Source organism: Danio rerio, chromosome 4 (assembly GCF_049306965.1).
Source record: "Danio rerio strain Tuebingen ecotype United States chromosome 4, GRCz12tu, whole genome shotgun sequence".
NCBI classification, from domain to species: domain Eukaryota; kingdom Metazoa; phylum Chordata; class Actinopteri; order Cypriniformes; family Danionidae; genus Danio; species Danio rerio.
The window spans coordinates 61,328,577-61,352,500 of record NC_133179.1 but is presented as its reverse complement, the minus strand read 5'-3'; the positions used below and the strand labels follow the sequence as shown (position 1 = coordinate 61,352,500).

The window sequence follows — 23,924 nt, the reverse complement described above, 5'->3', positions numbered from 1 at the left end:
CATGTATTAAGTGCTGCTATTCAATGATCCTCCACATAGTTTGATTGTTTTTGTCATGTGAGGGACATTCTACAACACTGATTCAGGATTATTTTTAATGATCAATAATGATGAGTAAAGTAACACTGTAGGGTCATATTAGGGTATTAAACAGTTATATATCATATTAGAGTATGAAGAGAATAGCAAACCTGTAAACCCAGCTGAGCAGTGTTCATCTAGTTTCAGAGATCATACACACCTTTTACAGTGTTGATGTGTGCTAAAATCATCAATGACAATGAGTGATCGTCCTCTTTACACTCTTTTGAGCTGTTAATTGTGCAATAGTTTGTGCACATCAATAATGTTTCATCTTAATATGATTTTTATGTTTTACATTTTAATAGTTGATTTTAAAGCATTATAAGTGTGTTTTATAGATGATCGACAGCTAGATGCAGGATTACAGCTGGTTGTATGATTGTAAGACATTTACTCAAATGTTGCAGAGGTCTGACATGTGTAATCAGGTGTAGGGCTGGGTGATGTCAGACAATATTTATTAATAATCGCCTGAAAATGGCTGGAAACCAGCCTGGAAATGGCCAAAACCCCTCTAAAACCAGCCTGGTCAAACAGCTAAAAACAGCCAACCAGCCTAGGCTGGTTCAAACTGGATTTTTCAGCAGGAAAGTGTATCACACGAGAGTGTCAGTGCCCATTCTAGACTAACAGTGATGTTTCCTGTTTTCCAGACAAACACACTCAACCAATGGCTATTGCTGGACCAAGTTCATGTCTGAATATTAGCGAGTCCTAGACTATAGAAAGAAACGTCTTGAGTCTGGACTCGAGTACTACAGCCCTGACAGTCACCAACTTCAGCTTGTAGATCAAACTTTACTGTATAAAGAGCAACAGAACATGACCTGATCTTCATTTGTATATTATATTGTGGACGATGATGTAAATAAACTAAAACAAACACAAACCCGCTCTCTTAATGTCTCTTTCACCAGCCTGACAGTCACATTCACACTGATGGAGCATTAGGGGACTTTTATTCTGTCAGCTGAGAAACACCTGATCAATAATCATGAGCGCTGACTCTCCTTCACACACAGCCTTTCTGACAGAAGATCTTCAGTCAATATATTGCTTCATGTGAATGAGTAATCAGGGTTATTTTCAGATGCATGTGTAGTAAATACATCAGTTCACCAGGTCCCTTACAGTAAACTGCTGAATACATGCTTATAGTGTGTCTTCATATTATTGTAGTGGTTTAGATCAGTGGTCCCCGACCCCCAGGCGGGTGCTGGTGCGTGGATCAATCAGTACCGGGCTGAACAAGATTGAATTATCTTTAAGTTGGCAGATAAAGAAGCTGGAAACTGGATTTGTGGGGACGGCGCGTGAACAGAGGCATATCGGACCCGTTTCAAACATTAGCGCGGTTTTGTATGAGACTGAGCCTGCGCCCTCACTCACCAAGCTGCTGCACCAGAGGTGGGACCAAGTCATTGTTTGGCAAGTCACAAGTAAGTCTCAATTCATTGCCCTCAAGTCCCGAGTCAAGTCCCGAGTCAAGACAGGCAAGTCCCGAGTCAAAGGCAACAAGTCTCAAGTCAAGTCCAAAGTCCTGCAGTTTGATTTTCGAGTCTTTTCGAGTCTTTTTAACAGAAAAATAAAATATATACAGATTAGGTATGGTTGTAAGATCTGTATTAATTAAACAAACCTTTTTTTATTAAAGAACATTGCTCAGATATATAAAAATACAAATACAATTTTCTGAAAAAGTACTGAACAGTGCTGCGTCTCGTCTCCAAAGCATAATGCACAAGAACGAGTTCCACCAAAAAAAGAGTCCATTTTGCCTCACATCACACAGAAATTGCAGGTCTTCTGCTGTCTAATTCATTAAGTTTAGTTGTGCTATGTTATGTCTTCGGTGATCAACTTGTGATTAACCAAAATTACATAACCTCAATGTGGTAGCAGTAGACCAACTCCTGTATATGCTGCAAAGTTAAATTGAGTGAAATTGGAATTTTGTCAATTGAATCTCGTGTGTGCTAAAGAGATGGAGTTGCAAATCCGTCTGGCAGCAATGTAAAATGGTAGCACATATTGTTAATGAAGTAGGCTACTTCATACAAACAATAAAGTTGTTTTCTTCACATAACGTTGAAGAGCTTTGCTCTCTACCTTGTGTGATGCTCGTGCACGGATTTCCTCTGTTTGTGGACAAAACTGATTGCGAGTTCTCAAATTTTCTCTCGCTCTCAAATATGCACTGCTCACACACAAATTTTCTTGAGCGCTCTCAGAGATTATATGCAGACTCACAATTTGTGTCGTGTTCCCTCTTCCTTTCATGCTTTTTGATATGATTCATATTGCTGCACTGTTTAATAACAATAATCAACATACTAAAATAGACTTATATATTAAATGTTTAATCTAATAAACCATAACATTTTTGGTTGTTTTATATGATAAGATATTTTCAGTTTCAAACACTTAAAGACAGAGAATAGACCAGTGGTGCCCCCCTGAAAATTTGCTTAAGGGGGGCCAGAAGAGGCCAGCTACGCCAGTGGCACCAATCAATCCACAATAATTTAGTGGCTGCTATTTATTTATTGAAATATTGCATTGTATTGCATTTATGTAAGTAGATTTAAATAAATAATGTCAACAGCAAAATCATATCGGGTTGGCCACAGGGGTGGCTAGAGTGTACACAGGGGTAACACCCCTTGTAAAGGGGTTTACACCACTATAAGGCACCTCTGGAATAGATGTTGGATGTAAAGAATACATTTTATTTTAAAAGCATTTAAACAAAAACTAATGCAAGCGGAAATGTAACTGTGATAAAAATAAGGAAACACTTGATAAGGTATTATAGCCTACTGTATTATTCACTCTTCAAATAAATCTCACTATCAATCTCATTTTATCATGGCAGCTAAAATAAAGTAAACTAGTGTCTGCTGGCTTCCATTTTGCTGATGAGATTGTGGAGGACATTTTCCATGTCATCCTCTTCATTTTGAGGAAAGCTGTTCCACAGGGCCCCTGAACACGTATATTGGCATGTACTGTGTTTTGAACAGTAGCCTACTACAGTAAAGAACTTCAATTGATCAGTTGTGGTAATACTATAGTTGCTATGGTAACACAAGTGTAATATAAACAAATTACCCAGTGCTGTATTATTTTACAATATAGGGTATTTTATACTACAAATCACTACACTTTACTGTAGTAAAACTACACTTTGTATTATTTTATCTGTTCACTATTGGTAATACTACTGTATTATGAAGCATTAATTAACAAGTCGTAAATAATACTAGCCTAAAACATAAGTATAATACAAGTATACAACAAGTATAATACTCAAAAACACTAGAATTTATTAAAGAATTTACCTTAACCTTTTTGTTTTTTGTGTATTGTTAATAAATAGTAAAGCAAGAAAGAAACCATATCAACATTCTTGGAATAACCCTTCGCTAAGCCTTGCCCTCCTTAGTTACTGTTGCTACACATGTCAAGCTTTCATGCCTGGCACATCTATTACAGTGTGTATGCGCTGGTGTCAGACATTCCCAAGGATTTAATTAGTCATTTTTGGCAAACAGGTGAGATATCTGAGAAAACCAGACAAAAGAGGACTGCAGTATACATTACAGGGGTATATTCACAACATAATAGCAACTGATTAGAAAATAATTTTATCAAAATTGAAGCAAGGTTAGTCTAGCCACCTCATACGCTGAACATTCAACAGCATAGTTCATGCACAGCAGGAGAGGTGAAATTATAAATTAATCTAATAACCTAAGAAACTGATGGATTTGTGCCGAATATTAGCATCATTGACCCATAACAGTGTACAGTACCTATTACTGTCAGCATGTTTGTGTGCTCTTTATCCAGTTTTATTTAAATTTGCAGTTAAGTGGAAGAAAAAAATTGAAATGCACATTAAAGTATAAATAACAGAAGTGAACAAATAGATTTTTCCTACCAGCAAATATTAGTGTATGTATTTATATGCGTTACAATAGCGAGGGTTTAAACTAAGCAGTGCTCACAGGGTTCAACGCTAAGGATTTTTTCTACTGGCCCGATCGGGCCAGTGGTTCTGATTTTTACTTGCTCAGCCCAAATTTTCACTGGCCCCACAAAAAAAAAAAAAAAAAAGAAGTTAATCGCTATTTGAATGTGTGTGTGTGTGTGTGTGTGTGTGTGTGTGTGTATATATACACACACACACACACACACACACACAGTTGATTTCAGAATTATTAGTCCCCCTAAATTATTAGCACCCCTGTTTATTTTTTTCCCCAATTTCTATTTAACAGAGAGCAGATTTTCTCAGCACATTTCTAAACATAATAGTTTTAATAACTCATCTCTAATAAATGATTTATTTTATCTTTGTCATGATGACTGTAAATAATATTAGACTAGATATTCTTCAAGACACTTCTATACAGCTTAAAGTGACATTTAAAGGCTTAACTACGGTAATTAGGTTAACTAGGCAGGTTAGGGTAATTAGGCTAGTTATTGTATAATGATGGTTTGTTCTGTAGACAGTCTGAAAAACAATTAGCTTAAGAGGCTAATAAATTTTACCTTAAAATGGTTAAAAAAATGTTTTTATTCTAGCCAAAATAAAACAAATAAGATTTTGTTCAGAGGAAAAAATATTATCAGACAAAATATCAACATTTCTTTGCTTTGTTAAACATCATTTAGGAAATGTTTTAAAAAGAAAAAACAAAAAACAAAAGGGGGCTAATAAATCTGTATATATATTTACGGTAATTTTTAAAATGTTTAAGGAAAACTATTCAGTTCATCAAGGCTATATTTATAAATGTAAAAAAGGTGTAATTGTTAAATATTTATAAAAATTTTAAATAACTGCTTTGTTATTGTATTTAGTTTCAAATAAAATAATTACTCCAGACATTATTGATTTTATAACTATTACCATTAATAAATATAATAATAATTAATATTAGTGATTTCTGAAGGATCATGTGACTGGAGTAATGAAGCTGAACTTTAATCTTTAAAATCACTGGAATAAATGAATAAATTATATGATAAACTACTTTTGAACAGTTATTTTATAGTGCAACATTTCACAATTTGTATTTATGATGAAATAATTGCAGCCCTGGTGAGCAGAAGAAGCTTGTTTTAACATATTTAATCACACTGACCCCAAACTTTTGTGCATTGTGTATAGAATATTTTATAAGTGAAAATGTGCACTTTAATTTTAACAACCCACAGACATCGTCACCAAATACAAATCGAGGTCAGACTTTCTCATATATACAGAGCCTCATTTCAATTGTCAGGTTTTGTAGAAATCGATCAATTGAATTAATCAATCTATTAAAGAAACGTTGACTATAATTCTGTATTTTAGGCTTAATTATAGAGAGACATAGCAGATGAACCGAGACTGCATCAGATCAATGTAAATCTTTCGAGCTGTCAGTGCGGAAATGAACAAAACAACAGGCCTAATACAACATAGGCCTATTATACGATTAAAATATGGAAAAATTAACAGATAGTAATTTCGGTCAATTTTCCTGACGGATAAACCGAGATCAGGCTGGATAAACAGCTCTCGGTAATATTTCAGCATGCTTTCACTTTCGCATTTACCGGTAAGAATGACATCTCGCCCTGCTCATCATTCTCTCTTCATATAGCCGTATATATGGCTATTACACGATCATGATACACTGTGATATAGCCTGGGTCGTTAGTTCGTTGCATTGTTTTGTTTTCTCGCTACAATCGATACAATCGATAGACAGAGACCGCGTCTCATTCAGGCGATCTATGCTAAAAAACGCGCTAACGGGTGAAACGAGACAGATTCCGAAACAAACGTCTATGTGTGAAAGCACCGTAAGATTGTATTTGCACACAATTGACAGACAGTCGCAGCACGCAGCTCTGGCTCGATCTGGCAGGCAAAAAGGCAGCAGCTGGCCCGATCGAGCCAGTAACATTTTGTACACTGGCCCGAGTGTCTCGCACGCTGGCCCCGGGCCATCGGGCAGTCCTTATTGTCGAGCCCTGGCTCATAATATCGAGTGGAAAAAAAGAAAAAGACCGCTGGGAAGCATAACCTGCTTTGTTTTTTTTAATTTATTTTTTTAAAAGAAACACAGTTTAGATCTGTTTAGGATAAGAGGAGTGTGAGTTATTGCCACCTATCATTGAATGTGAATATCGAAAACAAAACCAACTTAGCTTAACTCCTTTACTGCCCCTCACACAGCTTGATCCACGCTGGCATTTCTCCTCTTGGGCTTTGGTTTTGAAAAGGGAAAAAATCCCACCACCCAGTCCAAACTTTTAGGATAGCGGGTGTCAGATTTTCACAATCCAATTGCGCAACGATTTGGCTTGTTTCCCTCACTCGAAAGCTTGACAGAGCCTCTGCCCGTAGCTACGATTGGTAAGCCGCGATTGGTGGGTGGCGGTTTTTGGGCGTGGCTTAGCGAAGGGTCAGTTTAACAGGAGGATCCCGTGAGAGCAAAAGCACTAAAGGTATGAGACGCCATCGTAAACAAAAGTCAAGCGAACGCAAAGAGACTGAATGCACGAGAGAGAGAGAGAGAGAGAGAGAGAGAGAGGTGTATGTTGTATGTGTGAGAGAGAGAGAGAGAGAGAGAGAGAACGAGTATTGGCACGCGAGTATTGGCTCGATCTCAAGTTCAAATTCAAATTCTCTCTGTGTTTGCTTGACTTTTGTCCACTCCGGCGCCTCATAGTAGTCACGTTGGATACTGTCGAATCAAAACAATCTACCGTGCTTCGATTGGACGTCATGCCGAAAGCGCGCATGCTCACACACACGCGCATGCTGTCACACACACGCACACATAAACGGAGAGAGAGAGAGCGGTCCATGTCAACATACTTTTTTATCGTTGGGCTTTTCATGGGAAGCAGCAAGTCTTTACAAGTCAATAGGGGCAAGTCCTAGTCAAAGTCCAAGTCATTTATGTTCAAGTCCAAGTCGAGTTGCAAGTCTTTTTATATTTTGTCAAGTCGAGTCTAAAGTCATCAAATTCATGACTCGAGTCTGACTCGAGTCCAAGTCACATGACTCGAGTCCACACCTCTGTGCTGCACGATCACCAGTCTTCACTGTTAAAGGAGTTTGAGAAACACTTTCGCATGTCGAGATGTACATGATACTGTATGTGTGTGTGCTGGCACCCACGGGCTGTTTCACAGGCACATGCAAAGCTTGAAGGTAAACAAACAACGGCTTATCATAAGCATCTTATCGATATTTATTTATACGGTTGGCATTAAAGTGAACATATAAACGTTATGTGACTAATTTCTAGCAGCTAAATGTGTCTGTAAAAATATTCAAAGGCTTTTATTCTCATAAACCGTGCGGACGTGAATGCGTCTGACTGTTCTGATTGGCTAAAGCAGACGTCTCACGTCAGCACGTTCTAGACGTGCACGCGTTCTTTCCAGCAATCTTCCTTCTATGGACCATCTCGTTGCAAAGAAACAAGCTCAGGGCTCCCATTGATTTAGCGTTACTGATGTTATAATTTGTTATATTGTTGGAGCAATGTGTTAATAAAGTTATTACTTCCTAATGTTATAATAGCATTGTAATGTTGGAGCAATGTGCTAATAAAGTTCCCTATGAGTACACAGTGGATTCACATTGACCGTTCCGCAGTTAGAAAAAGGTTGTGGACCACTAGTTTAGATAATATTAAGAGTGTCGTGAGACTTTTATATGTTTAGAAGAAACTGCAAACTGAACAAACAGCAGAGCATGTCTAAACTTCACCAGGACACAACATATATAAATATAAAAATATAAAATATGAATAAATAATTCAGAGGTAATTCATTAAAAAAATCCTTAAAATAAACTGATTCCTTTGACTTTAAGTCACATTTGGGTATATTGGAAAAAGAGAAGCTCTGAAAGTGCAACATTTCATAATAGACTAAGTAAAGCTTTTAAATATATTTATAGATAAACATACATTATTAAAGCTATGATTAAAATCACAACCCTGTAAATGTTTTGTTTTTTCTTCTGTCAATCCACTGAATGGGGCTCCACATCAGGTAACCCAATATCAAACTGTATCTGTTGAGTGGAGAATCATTTACCTCAGTGTCTCCAGTTTACAGTGTTGACTCTTCAGTTCATCAGAGAGAAGCTTCACTCCTGAATCCTGCAGGTCATTGTTACTCAGGTCCAGCTCTCTCAGCACAGAGTTTGAGGATTGTAGAGCTGAAGACAAACTCTCACAGCACTGAACAGTGAGATTACACATGACCAATCTGAGAAAGAAGAACACAGATTACATTAACAGAGTGATTTTAGTCATTCATCTGATGTAAAAACAAACTATGAGGTTAATAATGTGACAAAAATATTAAAGTTTGTGTCAGTTAGAATTATTGACTATTGTTATTTATTAAAACTGAATATTAAATGTCATCTAATATATTCTTGAATGCTGTGAAAGGTAAGAAAACTGCTAAATTTGAGTTCAGGTAAGAGGACCACGAGACTTTATATATTTATGAACCTGCAAAATGCAAATGATCAGAGCCTGTCAAACCTGCTCCAATTCCAATAAACCAATTCACAGACAAACTATAAATATGATCATTAAAAATATAAAATATAAATAAAGATTTAGAGGTAATTAAATAAAATAATCATTAAAATACACTGATTTCCTGAACTGATTAAGAAAAAGAGCAACTTTCATTTGAGAAGCAGCATTTTGCAGTTTCTCCACTAATGCTCTTAAATATATCTGGACATTTCCATCTCAATCAAAACACTATTAATGTTGTTGAGTGGAGAATCATTTACCTCAGTGTGTCCAGTTTACAGTGTTGACTCTTCAGTCCATCAGAGAGAAGCTTCACTCCTGAATCCTGCAGGTCATTGTTACTCAGGTCCAGCTCTCTCAGCACACAGTTTGAGGATTGTAGAGCTGAAGACAAACTCTCACAGCACTGAACAGTGAGTTTACAGCTCTGTAGTCTGTGTAGAGGACAGTAAAAGACACTGTATTATTGTGTATGTGTGTGATGTAATTATTGAAGTGCCTATAATGAATGATTTCTCCTCATAGGGAAAAGGAAAAGACTCCTTTAACTATTCAGAGTTGCTTTTATGGTCACATGGAGGAAGATCAAACATTTGTATTTCATTATTACATAAACTTTATAAAGAGAAGATCTCTGGACCAAAATGAGTCAGCCAGACAGATTTATTTATTGCTATTTCTGTATTTACTTATATTTCTGATATTTCAAATCCATTCAGATCCTCATATTTTTTAAACAAAGCAAGACTCTCATATAATATTAACAGACAGAAAATATGACTTTACAAACTGTATTGCAAATAAATCACATCAACATCTTCATATTAGTCAATAATATTCCTGAAATTAATATAAAACTGACTGAATATAACTTTACACACATTAACATTAGTAAATAAAGAGACTCAGTGATGGGCTGAACATCTGCAGAAACACAGCTCATTTAGAGACGTTCCAAAAACACCACAGAACACCAATCAATGATCATTTCAGCAGAAATTACACTAAAGAGCAATATTATATCTGAAATAAACAGGGTTTCTCATATTTGACTTCACATTAAATATGAAATATTCACAATAAATAAACAGAAATAAAATACATTACAGCATATGGTCATTACCTCATCAGACTTTACAACATTTCACAATGGAAAAGTCATTTGTGGCAGCATTTATTTGATGGAAATGTTTTTATTTTACCTCAGTGTGTCCAGTTTACAGTGTTGATTCTTCAGTCCATCAGAGAGAAGCTTCACTCCTGAATCCTGCAGGTCATTGTTACTCAGGTCCAGCTCTCTCAGCACACAGTTTGAGGATTGTAGAGCTGAAGACAAACGCTCACAGCACTGAACAGTGAGATTACAGCGCTGTAGTCTGTGTAAAGGACAAAGAGCAACAAAATCAGCAGTAAGAAATGAGCAGTGTTGAGTGTTCATGAGTCCAGTCTACAGTGATAAAAGTAACACTGAAAATAAACTATATATATATATATACTGCTCAAACAATAAAGGGAACACTGAAATAACACATCCTAGATCTGAATGAATGAAATATTCTTATTAAATACAAGGAGTCACACTCAAAACTGTAGTGAATTACAGGAATTGCTGACATACTACAGACACATGAGCGTTTTCAGAACAAGAATATTATTTCATTTTAATCTGCTCTTTTATTTATTTATTCATTTATTTATTTATTGAAAGTAAATTAAACTAAACTAAAGCTGTATTTCCCCATTCATGTGACTGTAATGAATTATTGAACAGATTATTAATAACTAATCAGAGAGCATTTTACTGAGCTCAGTGTAAAGTTTAGTGTTTAGGCCTACAGTAAATGTAATATTAGAGGCATGTCTGCGGCGAGATGGCAATACTGTGTCTAAAATTACACTATTTCTCTGATCAGAAAACAAACACAATTATCCAAGAGCAACACTGTGTTAGATTTATGCAAAAACACATCTACAAATGTCCTATTCAGCTGGAGGAGCACAGGGATTTACAGGGATTGAAGTTATTTTCCAGGATAAACTGTAAAGCAAATGAAGTAGATTATTAAATAAGTACAAATGTTGTTTGTGTGAGTAAAAAGTCAAGAAAAGTTTGTTAAATACGTTTAGAAATGCTGAAATAAATGAGCAAATAAGGAAACAGAACACTGCCGCCGCGTCCCCATGCAGTAATATGGTGTATCAGCGATCTCACAGGGGGACGATATGGCCAGCTAAAGATTTTCTGTTAAAGCAGGGCAGTGATTCACTAAACTGATCTGAGTCTTCAGTGCAGACTGATGTGTGTCTTCTGTGATCAATCAATGAATACTCACAGAGCTCTTCTGCAGTTTCTCACAGCTGCTGTCAGTCTCCGTCTTCCCTCAGCTGATGTGTAGAATTTATTAGAGTCTAACTCATCCAGCGGCTCCTCTGACATCTCAATCATGTAGGAGATTGTTGAGCAGTGAGCAGGAGAGAGTCTCTCCTCTGAGTGTTTGTCTGATTTCACAAACTCCTGAATCTCTCTGGCCAGAGTCTGATCTTTCACCTCCAGCAGACAGAGGAACAGATTGATGGATCTTTCAGCTGAGAGAGGGTTATCTGTCTTCTTCTGTAACCGTCTGATGAATCTTTCAGGTGAGAGAGGGTTATCTCTCTTCTTCTGTAACCGTCTGATGGATCTTTCAGCTGAGAGAGGGTTATCTCTCTTGATCTGGTCTTTAATGTATTGTGTGATTTCTCTGATGTTCTCTGAGCTCTCCTCTGTGTGTGTCAGCAGATCCTGGAAGAGTCTCTGATTGGACTCCAGTGAGACGCCCAGCAGGAACCGCAGGAACAGATCCAGATGACCATTACTACTCCTGACAGCTTTATATACTGCTGAACTGAGCAGATCATACAGAGACTCCTCAGAGGTGGACTGTAGATATTGATTATATGAATATTCAGATTCATCACTGTCTGACTCATCTGCATCATCTGAGTATTTTCTGTCATAAATCACCCTCAGTGGTTCTCTGTTCTCTGTTAAATGGCAGTAAAACACAAAGAAAGCAGCCAGAAACTCCTGAAAGCTGAGATGGATGAAGCTGTAGACTTTCCTCTGATGAATCACAGATTCCTCCTTGAAGATCTCAGTGCAGATCCCAGAATACACCGAGGCGTCAGTGACGTCTATGCCGCTCTCAATCAGGTCCTCCTCATAGAACATCACATTGCCCTTCATCAGCTGTCTGAAAGCCACTTCAGCAAGTTTGAGGATCACTCCTCTGTTGGACTGCAGGAGTTTCTCTGGATCTCTCTCTTCATACTTCTGCTTCCTCATGTTGATCTGAATCAGCAGGAAGTGGATGTACATCTCAGTCAGAGTTTGAGGGATTTCTGCACTCTCATCTTCTTCCAGGAGCTTCTGAAGCACAGTGGAGGAGATCCAGCAGAAGACGGGTATGTGGCACATGATCTGGAGGCTTCTTGCTCTTCTGATGTGGGAGATGATTCTGCTGGCTTGATGCTCGTCGCTGATTCTCTTCCTGAAATATTCCTCCTTCTGAGGCTCAGTGAATCCCTGAATCTCTGTCAGACGCTTGATGTATCTGGAGGGGATCTGATGGGCTGCTGCTGGTCTGGAGGTGATCCAGATGAGAGCAGAGGGAAGCAGATCTCCTTTCAGGAGGCTCCACATCAACACAGCCACTGATGAAGATTCAGTCACAGCACAAACTTTCTCCTCATCTGAAACGTTGAGTGTGATTCTGCTTTCATCCAGACCATCAAAGATGAACACAACTCTACACTGCTCATAAATCCTGGGCTCCAGATCTTCAAGTTCAGGATGAAAGTCCAGCAGAAGTCTGTGAAGACTGTACTGATGATCTCTGATCAAGTTCAGCTCTCGAAATGGAAGCACAAACATGAAATCTACATCCTGATGGTCTTTTCCCTCGGCCCAGTCCAGGATGAACTTCTGCACAGAGACCGTTTTCCCGATTCCAGCGATGCCTTTAGTGAGAACAGTCTTGATCTGGGCTTTCTCCTTCTTGATCTTCTCCTCATGTCCTGCTCCAGCTGAGGCTTTAAAGATGTCATTGCAGTAGACTGGAGTGTGTTGTGAGGGTTTTGTTCTGGCTCTTTTCTCCATCTGTAAAACCTCATGTTCTTCATTCACTCCTTCACTCTCTCCTTCTATGATGTAGAGCTGTGTGTAGATCCTGTTGAGGAGGGTTTGAGTCTCTCCACGGTTGATTCCCTCAAATAATCTCTCATACTTGTTCTTCATGCTGGTTTTGTGCTGCTCTTTGACTCTCTGAAGTTCATCATGTTCTGGTTGGAGTGAATCCTGCTGCAGGTTTCCAGTCTGATCATCTCTATCCACACTGCAGGAACAACAACAACACAAAGAATCAATGAGTGTGAGTGTAAAGATCATCTAGTGAAGCCATGTGTGTTTTCTCTGAACCAGCTGAGACACACTACACAGATTTAATCAGATTTAATTTAAACACCACACACTGATCACATCTACTGCTCAAAATGCTGTAAACATTTAAAAGTACTTGTCATTTATTAAATGTAACACTTCAATCATTTGATATCCTTTATTCATAATGATGCTGGATGCTCACTGAAGACATTTAAAATCTTTTAGGATGAAAATGTGAGAGAGCACAAGTGTAACACTGCCGGTCCTACACCACCCAACCGGCTCCGAGCTGGGATCCAACCGGCGACCTTCCGCATAGGAGTCGGTTGCTCTACCAAGGAGGCTAAAGACCATGGCCTCTAGCATCTGTCACTAGAGCACCTTTAGAGGTCAGAGGAGTGAGGTTTACCTGCACAGCACTTACTCGCTGGCCTCCGTTACAATAAAGACTGTGTGGTGTGTTTGTCTCACAGAACTTGTTCATTCATCTCGTCTAAAATCTTTCTCTTGATTATCCACACTTTGCTGACAATTGTAAAAGCCTGTAAACTCACTCGACTAACTCTAACAGTTTGAGTATTTATACTTTATTAGTACTTCACTAATGATCAGATGTGAGTGTGTGGACATTTAGTTTTAAAGTCTCCTGTAAATGTAACACTTGTAAATGTCTGATCTTCTAGAAACACAGGATCATATAAATGCTGCAGTGTGATCATGTGTGTGTTGAGATGATCTACCTGACAGCAGGTCGTGTGTTTTCACTCCTAAATGTTAGTGGTATATTCATAGACCAGTCACTCTTCATAGACACACAGCTGGGCTCTGCTTCTGCTCTCTTCTGATGAACTGAGCTAAAACAGAGAAGATTAAAGTTGAGTGCTGCACACACTGCACAAACCTGATATTAATCATTCTTCATTTACAAAAACACAAAAATTTATTTCCTTTATATTTGAACAGAAACTGTCTGAATGTGGAAAATATCAGCAAACACAGATCAAGGCTCATTTCTAGTAGAGAAAGCCCAACAGAAATGCAGCACTATTAGAGCAGATTAGAGCAGAAACTAATCATCAAATCACTGAATGAAGTCCACAGTGTAGGTGTGGGAGGAGCTTAATCATTCAGGCGTGTCAATCATCATCACATGACTATATAAGCAGCAGTATAAACTGCACTGTGTCAGCTGACTGTTATTCCCGCCTCCAGCAGCTCCCCTTATCCTCCTCCTCATCACTCAGTCTTCAGAAGGTCAATCATTGGGGGTTTGTCTGCAGAGCTCCAGTCCAGACTTTGAGGACAGCAAGACAAGTTCATTTACCATCATCTATCATGACTGAATGAGCAGGAGAACTCGAGAAATATCAATTCTAGAAACCAAATGTGTTGATCAGCAGCATCTATGAGGCCAACACAACATGATGATGACTGCGCTTCAGTGAAAACAGACTCAGATCAGAGGAATGGCTGATCAGTACAGCACAGAAACAGCAGGGGAAAGTGTGCAGGAAAAGCCCTTTATGGTAGGAGATCGGGAACACTTTAGTTTAGCTCACAATTCATACTATTAACTACCGGCTTATTATCTGTGGAATGTGAACATATGATACATATTTAATAGGATTGGAAATCGGTTTGATACCGCATATTTTTGCTGGATCGGGTATCGGTCAGCTGGTACAGATCCAAATCCGATCTTGTGCGTTGTGCACTATATTGTGTGTTTATAAGCTAACTAAACCATGAAGGTAGCCTTATAAGCCACTAGAACATTGTTATGTAGGCTACTATATTGTAAATATTTTGAAAGCACAGTTTTGTGCAGCACAGATAAATATTCACGTGGTTAAATTCATGTTTAGTTCAGCGCTTCCCTTGACCAGCAGCAGGAGTTCATTTCATTGCTGTTTCTACATCATGTTGCGCTGTATCAGATCGCATTCGCAATAGAGGAGTAGAGAGCGTTATCCTGCTCACCCACAAAGTAGGCCTACCTGAAATGTTTAATTAGAAAAGCCTCAATAATACATTGGACAGATCCTCAACGCGCTTATTTCTTCCATTTCAGCTGCTGTTTTGCAAATGTCTGCAAATACCAGTCTCCGATGCGCTTTCATTCAAGTGCCGGCTGCAGGCGCTGTGCTCCGCTCCATAAGATTATTCACAAGTTTGTTCTCCCATCTCCAGACCGAGTTTCTTCCAAAAGGAATTTTTTAAGTGCTGCAAATAGTTTTTAAAGCCTGGCCCATTGTGGTCAAAGTAGTTGATTACATCAATACAAGTGAAAATGACGAGCGCAATATAGATTGACATTAACAGAAAATGATTTATAAGCTACTCTGAAACGGAATATTTCACTGTAATTTTATATATTATTATTTTATTTATCAGAGCAGTTTGTGTTTTGACACTGAAGCCTAAACGGACCTTGTTTTTAACTTTTTCCGTCTCACTCATGGCGAGATTTGGAGAGAGATTATTAAGTAAAACTAGCATCAGACGGTTTAGTTTAGTCTGCATCTAATCTGCAGGAAAATATCAGGCTTTAATTTTATTAAATTAATACATTTAATAAAAGGCTAATTATTTTACCCACAAATTCAATTGTAGCCTATTGCAGATTTCAAAGAAAAATCTTAATATCAAAACGGAAAGGACAATATCACAACGAATGCTCAAAGAATGCTCAAAGAATGCTCAAACAGCAAGCATGTTTTTAATTAGATTGTGCCGTCTGTCATGTATAGCCTACCTATAGATCTGTTTTTTTTTTTTTTTTTTTTACTAAAGAAGATATATTATTTGAGTTTAGCACCAAAGCTATAGAAACTGCTCATTTTGGTTAATTTTGCCAACAGACTACCGCCGCTCGGTAAGCGAATGTTAACCGTTAACAGATTAATATTACAATATTATTTAATTAAAAAATGACGTGCATATTTTGTGACACATTAAATATTGCACTTTAAAATACTGATTTATTTTAGCATGCAAACAGCATACAGAACATAAAGCATCTTCACGCACCTGCGTTTCAGCAGCAAAACAAAAACAGAATAAATCAAATAAATCCTGGGGTCCATTCTTCGTACCTCGCTTAAATGATCTAAGATGATTTGGCAGATCCTGGATCTTTTCATCTCGATAACTGATCTCTTGCTAATTTGGTTCTTCAAACAAGTTCGCGAATCAGATTAGAATGTCTGGATAAACTGATCTGAGATCGCTGCGTGTGTTGTGAAGGACAGATCTATCGATCCTCGAAATCATGATCAGCAATGCAACGATTGGCTGATGGCACAGCAGCGTAATGACATCATCTGAATAATATTCATCTGATTAATATTAAGATTAATATTTTGAGCTGCAGGCTTTACACTTTCATGTGTCAAGTGTATTCATCATGTATTTCAATGCAAATCAGTGTATTTAGTTCTACATTTAGAAAAGATTTTCTTTATTATAGTAGCCGTTTTTTTAATCGGTGTGAAGAATAACTGGTTGTTTACAAAAGCATTTTCATATTGGTAAAGGCGTCTGCAACTTTTGTGAAGCATCAAATCACTGGCATATTAACTATCAAAACATGTTTATGACTGCATAAATGTATTATTGCTTTAAAAAAAGTCACATATTGTGCATTTCTATCATACACAATTTGTACTAAAGCGATCTAAAAAGTTCATATTAATAAGTTTTCTCTTTGCACCACCAGGTGACAGTCTTTGTACTTTTATTTCGAGGGTGCAGATTGCATAAGTTTTATTAATATGTATAACTTTATTTATTTTATTAATGACTATAACTTTATGTATGTAGTTAAAAAATATGTACCATTTTCCCAAGTGTATATAACTACTACTGTAAGAAAATATCAGAATTCGGAACATACTTTCAGTATTATCTTTGCTTGAACTGAGCCGATCTAATCCTGTTTATATGAATTGAACCTGCTCCCGATCAGGTTTGACCTAGCAGATCTGTTGCTATGACAACAACTCTCGGATCAGCTTTGAAGAACGAAACGATCCTCGATCGTGTTAAATCGTCAATATCCAAATCCAGCTAACTAATAATAGTAATCCACGTACGAAGAATGGACCCCTAACATCACTGAAATGACACATTTATATTACAAAACTAAAACACTGACTGAATCCTTTTTAAGAAGTGGCATTTGTCCAATTATGTTTTTTCTTTTTTTATATAAAAATAGGCTACCTCGAATAGATCGCTCCACAGAAAATATGCATTTAATTAATGCTCTGCTATTTTAAATGACAAAACCTCTGTAAACATTTTTAATATGAGTCATTAGTTGAAATATTATGTCTTAATTATGATTATGACTTATTTCCTCTGTCTCACTGGTGCTTCACGTGTCCTCGCGCTGCCTGCAATGAAATAAAATGACAATGAACCTTAAGGCTCTATGTTGACTTTTTGTTAAGTATCGGCTACTACATAGCATATAACAATTTTGTTGTTTACATATGAAATTGCATTTATTAATTTGCATACATGTGTTTTAAGCTGTAAAATGAAAGCCTCAGTTTGGTGCGAAGTTCTTATGCAAACATTAATAAAAACTTTGGATTTGTTTGATTGATAGATTAGGCTATGTAGGCTATTTACATTTTTTATTATATAAGAACTATTAATAACTGTAATTTTCCAAATGGAAAAAAGGTTGGTTTGTTGAACACTAAATCGTCGTATTTATTAAGTTTATGACGCGGCTCAGGCAGCACCAGTCAGCATCAGCCGCTGGTTTGTCAGCTCGTCTGTCAAACTGTGACCAGAAATATCCTTATTTCATTTTGCTTCTTTGACAAAAAACATCTAGGCACGTGTGGTTGCACGTCACTGTTCTGCACGCACTTTTCCATTCCAAAAACGGAAACGGTGTGGTGCTCTTTTTTTATGCCACTAGGAAACAACTGAATCAGCTGAGCCGTATGTGCGCGAGTGTTCCTGCCAATGTTGTTATAATTGTAATTTTTAATAGCATTATGATAGTCAAGATTCAATACAGCTTTAAATGACTTGAAACAGCAAAGTCTCTCCTCCATCATTAAAACCTCACTGTAGTCGTCTTGACAACACAAGCTTGACAACTACTGCTGTCACCACAAGGAAAACCCAGCCTCTGCTTTCATTTGATTGAAGACTGAAAAAGACACGACTAACAAGCTTTTTCCACTCGAGTGCACATAGCGCGCAACGGCAAAACGTTACTAGCCTAAACCATTCAGAAGATGCACCTGTCAGTCTCAACGCAAAAAAAAAAACGCTTTCACTGTGATAGGCCAATATATTAAACAATATTGTTTAATAGTTTAACTGATACTATTAAGCGGTTAGAAACCGCTTAGCACCCTTTCGGTTAACACCTAATCGGTTATTTTAAGCATCTCTAGTTGAGGGAAAAAAAACGGCACAGTATTGGATTCGGATACTCAGACTTTTGGTATCGAGATCAGATCGGTTCCAAAAAAATGCTATCGGTGCATCCCTAGTATCCATAACTAGGGCTGTAACGATACACGATATAAAATCGAAATCGCGACACTCAGATCTACGATCCTGTGTCGCGGTGTGATAAGGGAGAATCGCGACACACCCACCCCGTGATACCTTTCCAATAACGTCACCTGTGCCTGCAAAAGTTGAGCTAATTAACACTTTTTTTTGTTCGACATTACAAGCACTGCTCCGTTTAAGCCCTCGCAATATTTAGCCGGGAGAGCTCGCACGGAGCTCTTAGTAAGGGGCCGTCTGAATGTGTCAAGAATATCAAAAACAAAACCAACTTAACCCCGCTTGACAACCGACAACGCCAGAAACATTGCCAATGCTGTCAAAGCGGCCGGATTTTCAGCGCATATACGATGATTTGCTCACACTGTTAATGTGGCTGCGCAGAGAGGGATGGGCGTTCACCAGATGTCAGGTAACAGCGCAAACTTTTCTGTAACCGTGCTGTGCGCTTTCTGTTTGAACCTTTGAGAGTGCTGACTGACAGGTGCGTGAGGTCAGAAAACATGACGAAGCTTTTAGCTAAAATAAACACAGTTTCTATAGTTATACTTTATTTAGAGATAAAGGTATATGGCTCTGCATATAATCACTCTATCTTGCTGGAGTTCATAGCCGTTTCGCTTTACTTCAGGACGCATTAATGCCGCTCTGAAGGTCTAATCGCTGTTTTAAGTTATCCAAAGCTGTATGAATATACAAATCTTGAATATCACAATAGTATTTAATATTACAATTGTAACAACACAGACAGCAACACTTTTGCACAATCGATACCCAGCTGATTCAGTCGTTTCATAAGAGGACCGCGCCTCTTCTTTTTTCCTTGTCAACATAAAGGCAGTGAGGTGCGCCTCGTTTTCGGCCACTTGTTTAACTGCAAAGCATACTTAATTTGCGGGACGATAACGTATAACCCGTGCCTACAGACACATTTGCCAAAGAAGCAAAATGGAAGAAGAATATTGCTGTTTGATACAGACCTGTTGATACTAAACCAGCGCTTATGTTGACCTGGATCTGCGTAATAAACGCAACAAATAGGCTTTACTTTTTATTTTACAGCTTAAAGCATGTACGCAGATTAATGCAATATCATATTTAAACAAACTGTTTACAAAAAGTCTACATATGCACTTGAACCGCGAGGGAGAGAGAGGAAACCATAGGCTATATCAGGACATAATCTTTAAAATAATGATTTCTATAAAAATATAAAAATGTAAAGGTTTTGTGATTATAATAATAACAGCGGGGCATTAAATAAATGCATATTTTCCGTGGAGCAAGCAATTTGAGGAAGTCAGCTATTTTTATTTGACGGAAGAAAAAAACATATGATTGGAAAAAAAGCCTATGCCGGTTATTAAAAAGAATCAGTCAGTATTTTCGTTTTGTAATATAAATTAATTATTTAAGTGAAAATAATTGAGGGCAGTCCTATTTATTTTATTCATTTTATTTAGATTATTCTGCTCTTCTGTGCTAAACACTGCAGGTGCGTGAAGATGCATCTGTTCTTCTGTTCCGCTATTAATATATAAAAATAAATCAGTATTTTAAAATGCAATATTTAATGTGTCAGACACAAAATAGACACGTCAATATGTTTAATATAAAATTAATAGTAATCTGACCAGTTAACCTTTAATAACCGATTAATGAGCGGCGGTTGTCGGTTAGCAACATTAACGAAATGAGCATCCCTAGTAGCTATTTAATTTACTTTTTCTATGTAAGAGAACTTGATTGAAAAATAATTTTCAACATGCTTGAACCATCTACAAAATGGAGTTTAGTTCTGTTTGGTTTTTCAACAATATTTTGTTACAAAGAAAACAGAAGTGATATAGCTTTGGCTATTTATTTATTTTAGATATGGCTATTTATATTAATAATTTGCATAGTTAATATTGTTCTTTGATGTTTAGTTTATAAAGATTTTTCAAATGTTATTTAATTAAAAATAGTTTTAAAAATCTTTTTTTTCCCACCCCACACGAAAAAAATAAAATAAAAAATCGTGATATGAATCGAATCGTGGGTCAAAAATCGTGATACGAACCGAATCGTGGGTTTGGTGTATCGTTACAGCCCTATCCATAACCCTACCCAAAACCTAAACCCACCTTCTACCTCACTAACTATTAATAAAGCGCTGATTGGTTTGTTAACACCATCAATTGTGGCCTGAAGTGTAAAGTGGAGATCTTCAAGCACTATCCTGCAGAGCTCAGATACAACATCTAACATCTGAAACCCAACAGATCCACAACACTAATTACCTGATTCATTTATTATGAAAATACTCATCAGTTGCAGATATTAAAGAGATGATCTACCTGACAGCAGGTCCTGTGTTTCCACTCTTAAATTGTCTTGGTTCATCCATAGACTGGTCACTCTTCATAGACACACAGCTGGGCTCTGCTTCTGCTCTCTTCTGATGAACTGAACTAAAACAGAGAAGATTAAAGTTCAGCGCTGCACAAACTGAAGTCAACACAGCAGATTTACTCAACATTTCATCATTAAAACACTGTTTAAACAGCACTTCATGATACTTTTCATGATGATTTTACACAATCTTGCTGGTTGTGTGTGTTAAATATTCAGACAGATTAAAAACACAACTAACAGAGAGTAAATATAATATCCTGTAGAAAATAATCATATGAAATGTCAAGTGAAGGTCTAATACCTGCATCCTGTAGACAAATCCTGATCTCCAGCAGTGTGTGTGTTACCCATGATGGACCTGAAGAGTTTGATCTCCAGCAGAAACTCTAGAAGAAACTGATAAACAATCACAGATCTCCAGTCATTGATCAGCCTTCATAATTCAGCTGAATGCAGGAATAGATCAGCAGCTGAGACACTCAAATCCTGAAGCTCATCACGAGTAAACTAATGAAGAATAACAGCCTCATCCGTTTGCTTATAATAGCATCATACACACATTCACATAAAGCTTACAGGTTTTGTCCAGACATTAAAGATTTAAAGCTGTTCTGCGTTGGTAAATAATGAATTCTGGTTGTTTAAAACTGCAACACAACTAAACACTTTCACTTTCGTTTCTGAAGGGCGGTGTTGTGCCGCGAAATATTTACTCGGGATAGAGGTAAAGTTGGTTTTATATTCACACATTCGGACTTTCCCCTTAATAATATAATTTCATTAAAGTATTATTTTCAAACTTTAAATAGCGAAATCATATTAGCACTCAATGACTATCAAAGTACAACATTGTTCACAGTCAAATAAACAGTGTTAATGTTGTTTTCAAGCCACACTTGCATGCTAATTCCAATCGAATATTCAAAGTAACATGGTAAACAATATAGAGACTTCTAAATGAACGAATGTGCGAATATAAAACCAACTTTACTTCTATTTACTCGGGAACGCCCTGGCCGCTCATGCACGCGACCGTGAACGCGCAGACACTGAAATCAAGCGATCCGCGTCGAGCGGTGCTGTAAAGCGTGTTTTAAATGCGGGATTCAGCAGACATGATCATATTGAAGATCATAGGAAATATATTGGAGAACTTTGATTTAAGTTACTGAACAGCGACTCCTGATCACAGATTTCATCTCAACTGCGTCACATCAGGAGTTCAGTAATACACCCGCGCAAACACTCTGAACACAGCAGACAGGGACATGCGGGGGCCCAAAAGACATGCGGGGGTTCACATTCAATCACACGACATGCAGAAGGATACATGCAGGACCTTACATGAAGCAGTGTAAACGCTGGACGCGAGGCAGACTGTAAACACGACACACACCGCTTCTTCTTCTGCCTGTGTGTTGAGTCAGAGAGCAGAGCTGCACACCGCCACCTAGCTGTACTATAGATAGAAACATCAGTCCTACTCCAATATCAGAGATATTATGAGGCATATAACTGACAAGCACACAGGAATATATGATAACACATGTAACAGTCATACAAAACTGAGTGATGCAGAACACACAGTAAACAAGAGAAATGAACATATGATATATTTAAATGATTAGACTGTACAGATAATTTTCTTCATTATCAGAGAGGTTTTTAAAGCTTTCTTGTTTCTTGTAATTGAGGTCAAAAATTATAAAATATGTGTAAATCTCTACAGAACAAATTAAACGAGTGAGTAAGAGACTTTGTCTTGTGTCTTTGAAACTTCCCAAGCAAAATGATCAACTTCAGAGCATTATCGAGCGCATCATAGCCAGTTTTACAACTCAGAAAAAGAATCATGCACTCCTCAAAATTAATTACGCTGTAAAATAAAGCAGAAACCAACCCTGAAACCTGTTTCCAGAAATCATCAGAGAATTTACAAGTACAGAATAGCTGTAGAAGACTTTCAGGCTCAGTGTTACAGCAAGAGCATTGTGCTGAAATGTCTGATTAAATGTATTAATAAATATATAGCAGGGGTAACACCTGTCTAATCTTCTGAAATGAACTTCTTTGACCTTATTTGGGAGCAAATGGTATTACTTGTTGACCAAATATCATCTATAAAAGGTAAAGAGAAATATTGTTTCCATTTCAGAATGTCTTTGGGGAAACAGCGACTATTGTGAATGAGACATTTCCTGATGTGGAAGTTTTTACACTTTTGATCTGAGATACTGACACCACCAAGCACAGTGTTTGAGTTTGCTTTGAGACTGAGTTATAAGTCAGATGAGTTTCATTAAGTAAAATCTAAACTAATCTTGTTTTTTCTTTTGACGTAAGATTATTTTGCTTACCCCATTGGCAGATTATTTTGCTTGTTTTAAGGAAAAAGTCACTTAATATTGGCATATTATTTCTCAAAACAAGACAATATGTTTTGCTTGTCTAGAAAATGCTTATTGATTTAGGAATTTTTATATATTTGGACTAGAAACAAGACAAAATATCTAAGTAAGAAAAGCATTTTTTGCAGTGTAATGAAATGTTTTGGCTGTGGAAAATTTGGTGATTTGGTTCATTCTTGCCCTGGCGCGGTTGATCCTGCTCAGAGTGCTGTTTCTGACATTACACCTGCTGCAGAGACTGTGGCATCTCCTGCTGATGCTCCAGTCTCTGAGGTGGCAGTAGACTCTGAATCAAATACATTGACTCTGGCTGAAATTGTTGCAGGCGCTTCTGTTGTACCTGCTTCAGTTAATTCTGAGATAGATGGCATGAATGGTCACATTGTTACACCAGTATTGACAGAAAATATAGCAGTCACTGGAAAAAGCAACGAGGCTGGAAATGAAGCGGAAATGCAAACTGAGGCATTTTTCAAAGCTCCAATAAAGAGGAGA

At 37.4% G+C, this 23,924-nt stretch overlaps 1 protein-coding gene and 1 long non-coding RNA gene across 11 annotated transcripts in view; one reads left to right on the top strand and one right to left on the bottom strand.

Annotated features, from left to right (window-relative positions):
• LOC141381913 (uncharacterized) overlaps nt 1-4,777 on the top strand; it is a 560,761-nt gene extending 555,984 nt beyond the window's left edge. The window contains exon 3 of the long non-coding RNA XR_012402819.1: nt 1,490-4,777. This is a non-coding gene — a long non-coding RNA (uncharacterized lncRNA). The remainder of the gene's footprint in view (nt 1-1,489) is intronic.
• The window catches only part of LOC137491021 (protein NLRC3-like), a 29,349-nt gene extending 6,910 nt beyond the window's left edge, over nt 1-22,439 (bottom strand). For 5 of the 10 annotated variants that reach the window (XR_012402472.1, XR_012402473.1, XR_012402474.1 and 2 more), the window contains exons 1-8: nt 22,366-22,439; nt 21,323-21,417; nt 20,964-21,077; nt 13,821-13,934; nt 10,994-13,033; nt 9,863-10,036; nt 8,921-9,094; nt 8,203-8,376 (exon numbers count right to left, since the gene is read on the bottom strand). Coding sequence is in view for 6 of the 10 variants with exons in the window: in XM_068220046.2 (XP_068076147.1) it covers nt 8,203-8,376; nt 8,921-9,094; nt 9,863-10,036; nt 10,994-13,033; nt 13,821-13,934; nt 20,964-21,077; nt 21,323-21,372 (2,840 nt within the window). In the remaining 4 variants the exon portion in view is untranslated. Of the gene's footprint in view, nt 1-8,202; nt 8,377-8,920; nt 9,095-9,862; nt 10,037-10,856; nt 13,034-13,820; nt 13,935-20,963; nt 21,078-21,322; nt 21,418-22,190; nt 22,279-22,365 lie in introns of those variants that run through there. The other 5 variants (XM_073948152.1, XM_073948151.1, XM_073948154.1 and 2 more) reach the window with 5 other exon arrangements.
• Nucleotides 22,440-23,924: the final 1,485 nt, after the last annotated feature.